Source organism: Pomacea canaliculata, linkage group LG4, assembly GCF_003073045.1.
Source record: "Pomacea canaliculata isolate SZHN2017 linkage group LG4, ASM307304v1, whole genome shotgun sequence".
NCBI classification, from domain to species: Eukaryota; Metazoa; Mollusca; class Gastropoda; order Architaenioglossa; family Ampullariidae; genus Pomacea; species Pomacea canaliculata.
In genome coordinates this window covers 4488179-4499670 of record NC_037593.1, presented here as the reverse complement: position 1 = coordinate 4499670, position 11492 = coordinate 4488179, and the positions used below count along the sequence as shown (strand labels likewise).

General features: G+C 39.1%; 1 protein-coding gene across 1 annotated transcript; it reads left to right on the top strand.

The window, feature by feature from the left end:
• Nucleotides 1-928: 928 nt before the first annotated feature.
• On the top strand, nt 929-5132 carry LOC112562788 (thioredoxin domain-containing protein 17-like). Its single transcript, XM_025236272.1, has 5 exons — nt 929-1170; nt 1517-1598; nt 2488-2569; nt 3043-3148; nt 3946-5132. The coding sequence occupies exons 1-4, from the start codon at nt 1032-1034 to the stop codon at nt 3109-3111; spliced, it is 372 nt and encodes a 123-aa protein (XP_025092057.1). The 5' UTR covers nt 929-1031; the 3' UTR covers nt 3112-3148; nt 3946-5132.
• Nucleotides 5133-11492: the final 6360 nt, after the last annotated feature.

The window sequence follows — 11492 nt, the reverse complement described above, 5'->3', positions numbered from 1 at the left end:
ACTTTTCACGTATGCATTTAGTATAAAATCGTATAACCTGAATTTAGTAGTGGATTGAGCGGGTATAGGATTTCTGCTGTACATTAATTGTTCATTGTATGAAATTTTTTTTTAAACTATATTTTTCTTTCGATACCACTTAGCTGCGTGATATGAATAGGCCTTAGGCCAGTCATCATTTTTATCAAATGTAAAACAAAATAAAGAGACCCACGCATGGCCTTGTGTGAGTGAAGAAAAAAAAATTTGTTCAGTTTAACTTACGCAGTAGCAGAGAAAATCGGCAATACACAACTTTACGGCTCGTGGCAACAAAAATTGGCCTGTTTGGTACAAGTTCAAGTGGTTTGGAAAACGACACAGAATATCTGTTACATGTAGTTAAATTAGCCGCACGTGGAGTTTGTGGAGACGTGGATTACAATCAATGATCTGTGAAGATATATATATTTCTGACCGTGCAAATCCTTTAAAAAATACAATCCTGGGCTTATTATGCTTTATGCAAATGAAAGCTACACTTAAATTAGTTGTACTTATATTGATAATGCGAGTAAGACCAGATTAACTTTTACTTTTAAAACGAACCGATCAGCTGTAAACACTGAGAAACAGCAGGCATGGAGGCGGTCCTCAAGGGTTACGACCCTCTTTTTATATATATCATGTGATACACAACGTAAGCCCGTGGTACGCATTAATTGTTTTCGCTGTCGTCAAAGTATTAACTAGTATTTAGTATCTTTTATTTCCATTTTGGTTGTCATTGCCGTCTACAGATTTCGCATACATTTAGAAATTTATTCATGAAAGGATTTATGTAACTGATCAAAAATTTTTTTATTGATTTTTAAATTACTGCACTCAGTACAGTCTCTCAAGCGACCATAGCTCGTTACGTCATCATTTTATGCGTTCTTAAAATACAGCTTCCGCTTTTGCATGTGCAGACGAAAAATTCGCCATCAAGAGTGCGCCATTCTTGTTTGTTTAGTGTAAACTCATCAAACAACTTCCTTAAAATTAGTGAAATGGTGAAAGAAATTTTGGTCGAAGGGTACGAGGAGTATGTGAAAGCAGCCGCGGAAAATAAGGGTAAACAGGTGTTTGCTTTATTTAGCGGCTCGAAAGACGCTAATGGCGAAAGTTGGTGCCCTGACTGCTTAACAGGTAACTATTTCTGATGGAAGTGTTACCTTTGCCTTTCTTTACTTGCAGTTTATTTCGACTGGGTTTTTTCTTTTCTTTTCTGTTGAATTTTGTTTTCTTAGACGATCTATGATTCATTTATAATGATATTATTGACCATAATTACTCCTTGCCATCAAATTACAGTAGCACACACCCCCTATAACTTTGTTAGGTCAAATGAAGTTAACAAAAGCCTTTGATAACAAAGTACTTAAAACAGACGAACTCTGTAGTTAGGCATTTGTAAGAGTTTTTCTATAAAGTGTCAAATCTGCATTAAATTTACGGTGACTCATATAAACCAGATGAGGGTTGTCTTTTTCAGCTGATCCTGTGATCAAAGACAATCTGAAATATGCTCCAGCAGATGCCATATTAATACACTGTGGTGTAGGAAAGAGGGAATTGTAAGTATTAGTACACTGTAATTTAGGAGAGAGGGCATGGTACACTTTCACCTGTCTCTTTCTGGGCCCATGTTTGTGTTAGAGAGGTGCATTTGTGAAAGAGAGAAAGTGAACAGCTGAGGGATCCATCCTGTGGAACAAACATACTATTCACATTTCTCCAAGCCTAATTTTAACTGATGCAAAAAAAAAACCCAACCCCACCCTAACATGCATTTTTCATTAATAACATGTGAATCCATACCTCACTGTCCTCTGTTCATTGAGATTGTATGTTCGAGCATCTTAACGTGGCTTCACAGTTACCACCTGAATAACACATTTATACCCTTCCTGGTTTTTTTTACAAACTGTCTTTTAGTATGTGTGAAATACTGCTTTTTAACTACATTTTGTAAATCTCCTTCATTATTGTTGATAATGACGCTTGCTGATGATCAAAGTCTTTGAAAATGTGCATAATATTAACAGCAGCAGGAGTGCAGTGTTATAGATGAGTATGAATGATTCTTTTTTTTTTTTTTCAAATCTTTAAAATTTGTTCCATTTAAGCATAATATAAATTATTTGCCCGGATGGATTTCTGTCATTGACTTGTCCAACTCTGATTTTATTGTCAACTTTTGAGCTATCATTTAATCTGAATAAAACTTATTCATGCATAGAGTCAAAACAGTGAAACACCTGTATTCTTGACATAGTTTCCCAAACTTGACAGCCCATGCTCAGCAACAGGTGCACTGTGTTTTGAGTCTACACTCAGCTTTATTTTAACATAGCCAACAAAACAAGTAAAAATTAAATCTCTCAATTATATGCCTGAATGCTCGTTCAGATAAGTGTACATTAGGAAAGAGAACAAAATAAAAATTCAATGTATGAATTTCAGCTGGAAAGACAAGGAGAATGTCTTCAGGAAAGATCCCAAACTTCTTTTGAAATGTGTGCCAACTCTTCTTAAACTTGGGACAGTAAGTGATGATTCTGCTACTCAAGAGAACAAATCTATGTTATATACATTAAGTTGCTGTATGATAATGATAAAAGTTAGATATTCTATCCATAAAATTATCTCAGAGGTACCTCTGGAATCCATATTTTTAAAAAAATATGAATTCCTTTTATAAGTTAAGAGATAAGGCATTCTTTCATGAACAATGTAAGTTGTGTTATATGTTGTGTTCTTGTTGAAATGCATTCATGATTGTAACAGTAGTCTATATGCTGAAAGCAGTGTATAATAGGCTCTTTATGGTTCTCCTTGCTGTCTTGAATTTCCTTCAAATTATCTCTGTGTAACATGGTATAGTTTAGACATTGGCCTAGTCGTTTAAATCATTGTTTAAAATGTACATAGAAATGGAGAGAAAAAAATGAAATATGGAGAAGAGTCCTTTTCTGTGAGGTAACATCTACAACCAACAGGCACCGTTTTTGTCAACAGCCACAAAGACTAGAGGAAGCCCAGTGTGCAGATGAAAACTTGGTGCAGATGTTCTTTGAGGAGGACTGAGGAGTCTCTTTCCTTGTCATTTGGAAACCCATTACCTGTAAGTATTTTTAAATAGATATATACTGCTTGACTACCCATTTTTGAAAGATGTATACAGCAATCCCTCTCTATATTGCTGTTTACATATTGTTTCACTGTATCGTGGTTGTTTTTTTTTTAAATATATCTAATTCTATGGAGTTTTCACCATTTTACGGCATATAGGTATTTATATAATATTTATGATTTTAATCATTCAAGTTGTTGTATACTTTACTGGTGAGTACTCATAGAGAGTTTTATATGTTAAGATTACGTAGATTTAAGAGTGGAGAAAATGTTTAGGAGCATATGAATTGTTTATAAGAGAGTGGGAAAGATTTAAAGGAGATGGGGAAAGTTTTATAAAGCCTTAAAATATATATAAATAATCAAATAAATATAATGCCACTGCTTCATGGATTTTTGCCTATAGCATAGGGTCTCTGGAACATATTACTGTAAGGCAAGGGTGGGCAATTAATTTTCCCAAGGGGCCGCATGAGAAATTGGGATGATTTTAGCGGGCCGGACTAATATAGTTAACTCAGTTTTACCCAATATTGTATATATAGTATATATACTTGCGGGCAGGCCAGCGGGCGGGCTGGTCAGAGACAGGAGGCGGGCCGGATCCGGCCCGCGGGTCGGCCTTTGCCCAGGTCTGCTGTAAGAGATTACTGTAAAGTACTATCACCAGAGATATCCACAAAGGAAAGACTATAAATTCTGTTGATTTTGTGTGTGTAAATTCAACTGTTTATAATGAATATTGGTTTCAAGATTTTGCATTTACTCTTGGTTATTATATTGCAGAGTCCGACTTTAATATTCAAGAGATGTCCAAAATTCCAAGATGGCACTCAAAGGGGAGCAATTACTGATATTTTTTTACACATTTCATGCAGTGATTCTCTCCCTTTTGCTCCAGCCAACTTGATGGTCCCCATTTAATTACGCCAACTTTTACCCAGACAACCAAGTCATATATCATTTATCATTTTATTTTCTGACTTTTTAATCAAATCTTTACTGTCTATGACCAATATGTTTAGAACAATTATGCTGCATAGCCAAGTAAAGCAAACTGGAAGGGTATTTCACAGGGGTTGATTTATATCACAGAAAAGAGAATTTCAAAGGCAAGTCTGCAAGGAACTTTACCTAAAATGTAAGCATTGGAAGGAAGAAATTCAAGTATGTCCAAGCCATTGTGCTGATGTTTGATTTCCATAATAAAATAAAGATTAAACATAACAGTTATTATCTTCGTCAAATTGCACGTTTGCTAGCTTGCCTACTTGCTTAATTCATTGATTGTTTTTCTTTGTATGGCTGGTTAATTATAAATTCTAATCTCAAGGGATATTGCTTTTAGAATTGTAAAGACGAACTAAACATTCTAGGTGTGAACTATTTAAGGAAACGTATTGATCTACTGATCCAGTAGTCTGTTATTGGTTATTGATGCTTTTTTATTTTTAAAAATTCCCGTAAGTGATGCGTATATTTCTACTGTATCTACCAAAGAAAAAGTTCTGGAAGAAAGATTAAATTCAGTACAAGAAAGGTGGCTGTACATAATAAACCTACTTATACAATTCTTTTTGTAGTAATACTTGATAAATGAAAAATTGATGGACAAAGGTTGTGTTGACTATTATTTCTATGCAGTCAGCTCAGTTCTCAGGATTAAAGAGCTTAGCAATATTTTGTTGATGTTATTTGAAGTTGTATAAAAAAATGTTGCTGCCAAAACATTGTACTTTTTAACAGCTGTTTTACAGACCATAATAACTGACCTATGTCGTAGTTTTAGTTTGTGCAAGGAAAGACAACAGTCTGTTTACATGCATCTCTTCACCAGAAATTATTCTCAAGGCTTGGATGTATAAACAGTTTGGGGCTACATGGATACAGCTATGGAATGAAAACAAGGCTTGGAAGAATGTAAAATCTTTATCTATGTCAATTGGCAAAATAAAAACTTGCAAAAAAATCAATATTAGCCTGAAAGACAGTTGTAAATTGCAAGTAATTTTAATTGTATTCTCTTTCTGTTTACTTTTAGTTTATTCCTTGTTGCTCCCTTGAGGAGCATAGGGCCGCAACATTTTCTTTCTGGCTTCAGTCTAATTTTTGCATCAATATGGAAGTATCAATGCTTATTGATACACATATACATATTCTTTGCTCATATGTGTGTGTCCTTGCGTACACAAAATTACTGATTACAGGCCAGCATTGGTTGTGTTTCTAATTACAGAGTACACTGCATTACTCTCTCCTTTCCTGGTGCTAAAACCGGCCAACTGGAGTAGACTGGTTTTCAGAATAGCTGCGAAGTAGGTAAATTACATTAATAGAAACTGTCTCATGCACTTTCCTAAAGACAGAAAATTAGAATATTTCTGACACATTGCCACTAATTAACAATGTTATAGATGATGCATGTTTGCATTTCCATGCTAGTCCATTACCCCTCTCCGTTCCCGTATATCCCCAAAATCCCCCCTCCTTTTTTCACCCATTTTTCTTACTAGTGTGATTATTTGTGTCCAGGATTTGGGATAAGCCATATAGAGACTGATAATAGTGTTTAAACTAAAAACTCTCTAATGAGCCATAATCATCTCCACATTCTCACATTCGTTGGTGCATATGTTTATTTAAAGCTGTGTTAGTATGCACTCATGCATGCATACTAATGCATGTTTTCTTTTTCACAATTCTATTTGTATGTTCTTTTCATATGTGGGAGAAATGAAATTTTCAGAAAAAGGTGAATAAGATTAAAATCGTTTTTTTTTTTAATTAATGTGTCTAAAATCTGAATTACTAATCATGCAAATAGAACCGTCCAGAATTCAGGACAAACCTACTGCAGTGAGCTCTAATGTCACGTCAGTCGCCCGAAATCGGTCACACCTCCACGAGAAATCTCTTCCCCCCTTCCTGTCGTTCTCCCTCCCCTTCCTCTCTGTCATGCACACTCCCACTCTCCTCCTTCCCGCTGTGGAGGTACCAGTCGTCGTTACAAGTAGACAGCAACGGTATGTTGATGTTATGAATAAAAAGATAGGCTAGGCCCATACACCCACGTCCAACTTCGGGTAACTGACGTCAAGAGCAACGGGTAGAGCTACACGCCCTCAGCTAAAGTTTCTAGCTGTCGTTTAGTGAGGTCGGAGCGTTGTGCACTTTTTGTGTTAACTTGTTTTGGACAAAATTAAATGTCTTGCTCAGTATTCAACGGATGGTGTCACAGCCTGAAACAACGTTTTAACAACACTAGTTGACGTATTTTTAATGCTAGAAAATGTCTGAATTTTACGTATTCACTAATTTAGTGTTTAGATGATTATGGCCGATAGCTCTATATATTAACTATATATATTAAATATTACACACCAGATTCTCTTGATGTAGTGTGTACATTTGGCTATAAAGCCCGTCCCATGCATACTTTTTGTTGTTATTATTGTTTTTGCTTTTTTTATGCGCGGGGTTTGACGCCACATTGTGTCCAGCAAGAATCGGCTTCTGCAGCAAAGATGTTCGGCGTCAAAGTCGCTGGAGGCCGGGAGCAGAAGGTGGTTTAGTTGTCGACAAGCGGTCAGTCGGCTTGTTTGACAAAGGCTGCAACTTAGGAGAAGATAATAATTCTTATTTATCCTGTGCCCCTGTTTTATTTTCATTGATAACAGCTTCAGCATGAGATCGAGTGCTGCCAATATAATTTATTTTTGCTCCTGCAAGGTAATCCAAAAAAGCAAAGCAGCCATCAGATCTCGTTCTGGAAACGACTTCCGTCACTTCTCACACCTGGAATACGAATTACTAACCCTGTGTCCCCTGGTTTTTCCAACTTCATTACCTGTGACCTGGGTTGGAAAAAAGTGTGGAAAGAGAGCATATTCTAGAATATTCGGTGATAGCAGGGAGAAGGCATTCTGGGAGAGAGAGAGAGTTGTCGAGGTGGGAACATCACCCCACCGAGGAGTTGACAGACTGCTTGTGAACATGTCGCCTCTGCCGACAACATCAAATGGAGGACGAGAAAAGCCCGTTTTATCCATAACAGTGTTGACTGTTTATTGTTGTGGTGCTGTTACGTCTACATTCTATCCACCCAACTGTTTATTATTGTGGTGAAGCTGGCAAAGCAACCCCATCTCCCCTGTTAAACTAGCTATTACAGTAGCCCGCAAGGTGCTCGATGGAATAGCTTTGACTCGTCAAGACTCGTGCTGATATATAATGAGCCGAGCTGGAAACTTATGATGATGATGAAGGGGTCGGGGAAAAATCTGCTGTATTGGTGGACACAAGGAAAAAGCAGGATTTAGATCGGGTATGTCAAAACTCTTGTCTCAGCATCGGATTAGTCACAGAAAGTGGACTACAGCAATCTGCAGCTGCTTATCCTTTGTTAGTTTTCTGGGGTGAGGAGATGGAGAACAATGCAGATCGGGTTTTTTGTTTGTTTTTGTTTTAAATAGTCATTAATTTATGAAAATGTTCGCTCTGCTGCATTTTTATTTAAACCGGTGCATTCACTGTGGAAGTAGGTAGACTGAATAAATACCATTTATAAAACATTAAAAAATTGGCAAAAGTTATTTTTGTACTATTTTGACAAAATATATATATAATTGTAATAAATTACCTTTTGGGAATTTTTTTCCTTTTATTTGCGAATCTTTTAAAGAATTTCATTAAAGAACAAACTAGTTTTAGAAAAAATTAGTAAAATGCATCATTTAACTCTGTAATAAAAATTAAAAAGCCAAAGTAAACATTTTTCATGCAATAAAACATGATTTGTGACCGCAGTCTCTATGTATAACATATGATACAATCCAAAGTGTTTGCACCTTAAGTTGCCTGGCTCTTTAGTGTTGCTTAGCTAGTGGGATTAGCTCACAGGTCTGCCTTCTCTGTTAATGACATCTGCTTCTGTGTGTCGGTCTTGCGTGTGTAATCTTTACAATCACACTCAATAGAGACTAGCAATTCTTATTTTTATACTTTCTTGAATTCACCGGTCTTAACTCGCTTCCAACCCTACCCCCGAAAAGAATTCCACAATAGATAACCAGTCCCCTTCTCTCCCAAGTACAAAGTTCGTCGTCCAGCGCAGCAGGTCGAAGTGACCGGCCAACTGCTTCAAAACATTTAGTTCGATGACCCAACTCCCTCCCTTCCTTTATTTTTAAACTTTCACGTGTTCCTTATACTTATAAGCTATTAAAAAGTTGTCTTCTCACTCGCCTCGTTGGTGGAGTGTTGTTGAGCCACTGGGTGCTGTGTCCCGTTTCGAGGAGACCGCTTTTTGTGTGTTACAGGCCACAAGCACTCCACATTGTCCCTGCTTCATGTGCGCAGTTGCTTTGCGGAAACGAACTGATAACTAACGACACACGATAGTACTCCAAGTCTACCAAAGAAATAACTTGAAAATTAATTCTAATAAGAGCGAAAATCACTTCAAATACTCCTTAAAGAAGAAATTGTAGCTTTTTTTTTTGTAATGAAAATTTTTATTTAAAATGGCTGAGAATATTGGTATAATGAAAACGCGCTGAATTATTATATGCAAATACTCGTATAAACTTCTGAATCGGAAAAAGGGTAGCTCTAACAAAGAAGCATGCACTAACCAATGGGAACCCCTCCTCCCGATACACATTTCCTAATGTCAAGTCGGCAGCGAGGCAGGCAACAGCATGAAGCGAGGGTTAGCGACGCCCCCATGAACGAAGTGAGCGACAGACTGCATTCAATGGGATAGTAAAAAAAAAAGGGAAAGCCGAGACGGGTGGCGTACAAACCCAGATACATGTACCCGTGCAGCGCAGCAAACTTCCCCTAGTCGACCCAGCTATGTGACTACATAAAGGGGTGGGGAAGAGCTGGCCCTCACTAAAGAGCTGGCCCCGGGAACAGTGTGGTCTGTAAGCACCTGACAACCCCCAAACGATCTTTGAAAAAAAAAAGGGTGGGCGGAACGACCATTTATCTTTTTTAATAATTTCAAGCTTTTTCCTAATATATTTTAAGCTCCGAGTTAGGTTTTTAACTTACATTTGCTGGTTATCATCCCCTCGTGGACACCTCAGGAGGGAAAGCATGGACACTAGCTACATGTATTATGTCTTTGTGCAGCGCTGTTCTGTCTTCGGGACATCTCGCGATCTTTGTACAGATTCACGTCCCAATAAATGTCATGCAGGACCGGCTGCTTGACCGTGATAACCTTTGTGCTCGGCATGAGATATCAATCCCCTCCCCCTTGACACACACACACACTACAGTCTGTACAAAGAGGGGGGGGGAACTAAAATACAGGTGGAAGGATATGTGTGTGTGTGTTCTTTCCTCAAGCTCTGGCAAGGTTTCTGAAAAGACCTAGCACACAATTTAATTTCAAACAACTTTTTTAAAGCACACCGCAAGCTTTTGTACTGTTGTCGACTTGTCGAGCTCTGAACTGTATAATTGTTCCCATCAAAACTGAGCGTCTCGTCGTGACATCCGATGCATCGAGTGCCTAAAACTACTTTCCGACGGGAAATGGCAGTAAAAACTCATGAATTAGAAGGCGGAGTTTAGAATCCAAGTTATCTCAGCGTGTCTAAGCCTGTCAGGTCGACACCCAGGTGCGAGGTGTGCACAAAAGTGCTCCTGCAGTTGAAGGCCGTATTCGCGACGAGAGAAAGCTGGAGTCGGAGTGCAAAGCACCGAGAACCGTTTCAATCGATGTCACCATTCACACGTGTCACACCTCCGCTCAGGTAACCTGCCGGTCCCAATCCAGGATGAAGGAGGAGGGTTGGGTGTGGGGATAGCAACATCACCCCGTAAAACAACCCCTGCTACGGAACCCGCAACTGAAACACGAACACAGCGAGAGCCTGGACGAGAAGATCCCTCTTCGCCCATGACGCGTGATGGTGAAAACCCTCGGGAAGCCCATCTTCTCACAGCCAACAGACATGGAGGAGATCGGTCTACAGAGAGGCGGGGACAGCTGGCATGACATGGTCCCAACTGGAGAGGGACGCCCAGAACAGGGTCCGATGGCGGGGTGTAGTCGCGGCCCTCTGTGCTCCACTGGGGGTGGGTGGGGGGAAGAAGAATTCAGACGTATCATGTACTTCTTGCAGAGAAATGAGAGTAACAATGAAGTATTTACTGGATAAAGGTTCTGCTGAAAACTATCTAGTCCGTTTGTCCTCTCGTATCGTCAAGATGCGTCTCGGTTACAGAATAAGAGAGAGAAATAAATGCGGGGAAAACAGGAATGTAGAAGACAAAGAACGTAACTAGGCATAAACAAGTGTCCCCCTACCCAATATACTGGGAGCTGCGCGCCTCACTTACACGAAAGAACGGGAATTGGATCGGTTTGAAAACAAAACAACAACTGTAGAATGGAAGAGGAAAGAAAAATCATGTAAGATTTTTCCGACCTTTGTTAAGTGCTCGTCCATGGTTTTTTTTTTTTTTTTGGTTGTTGTTGTTTTTTTCGGTTAAGAACGGTCTCAAGTCCAAACTTATCTGCTGGTGCATTTGCCGGAACGATGCGACTTTGGGGGCAGCTTGGAGGCTTGGAGCTTTGCCCGAGTAAGAACGGCCTCAAACGGCTGATGTCAAATGAGCTCTCTTACTTGCACGTTCTAGTCATTTTTAAAAGTACTTGAAAATTTGGTACTTGAACATATTTGTTTAATATTTAAAATCACGTTCAAAAATGGCGTTCGATGTTTTTATGATGGAGAAAGCGGAAAACATGCAACTGTGGTGTAGGAACTGGATGGGGATGTGGATGGGCAAGGAGGCCAACCGCCCCCTCAAAAGAAGATACCGAGGGGCCAAGAATGTGAACGTCTTTCACCGTCAGCACGCAGTTTGACGCCCATCCCCGCCCAAAAGGTGAGCATCTTCCTTCTCCCTGGGCAGTAGATGCAGCAGCAAACAGGGGACTAAGTTGCGTCCAACTGAGAATATCGTTAGCTCCCTGGCAAGTCTGTTTACCGGATACTCCAACCTCCCTTCCCCCGCCACACACACACGCGCGACGAAATAAACATGTTGACATGAATTAAAATGGGACGGTTCCAGGTTCCAAGGCTTTCGTGTCAGCAGGAGGATTGTGCGCGTTTGAATGACAAGGGGTCAGCAGGTTGAGTCAGGAAGTGGGGAAAGGAGAGAAAAAATCATCGTCGTTTAGAACGTTGACGTGAAAAACGAGGTGATAAAGTCGGGGAATACTTTAAACTGTACAAACTACACAGTAGACCAATTCCATCAAGTCTACCAACAACAAAAATAGACACCATTTTTTTCTTGTAACTTTA

What these genes read in the sequence shown, in the direction of transcription:
- LOC112562788 (XM_025236272.1), top strand. Translation starts at nt 1,032, where the DNA reads ATGGTGAAAGAAATTTTGGTCGAAGGGTACGAGGAGTATGTGAAAGCA. An exon ending in GTGCCCTGACTGCTTAACAG is followed by an intron (nt 1,171 to 1,516) that starts GTAACTATTTCT and finishes TGTCTTTTTCAG; the next exon opens with CTGATCCTGTGATCAAAGAC. An exon ending in GGTGTAGGAAAGAGGGAATT is followed by an intron (nt 1,599 to 2,487) that starts GTAAGTATTAGT and finishes TATGAATTTCAG; the next exon opens with CTGGAAAGACAAGGAGAATG.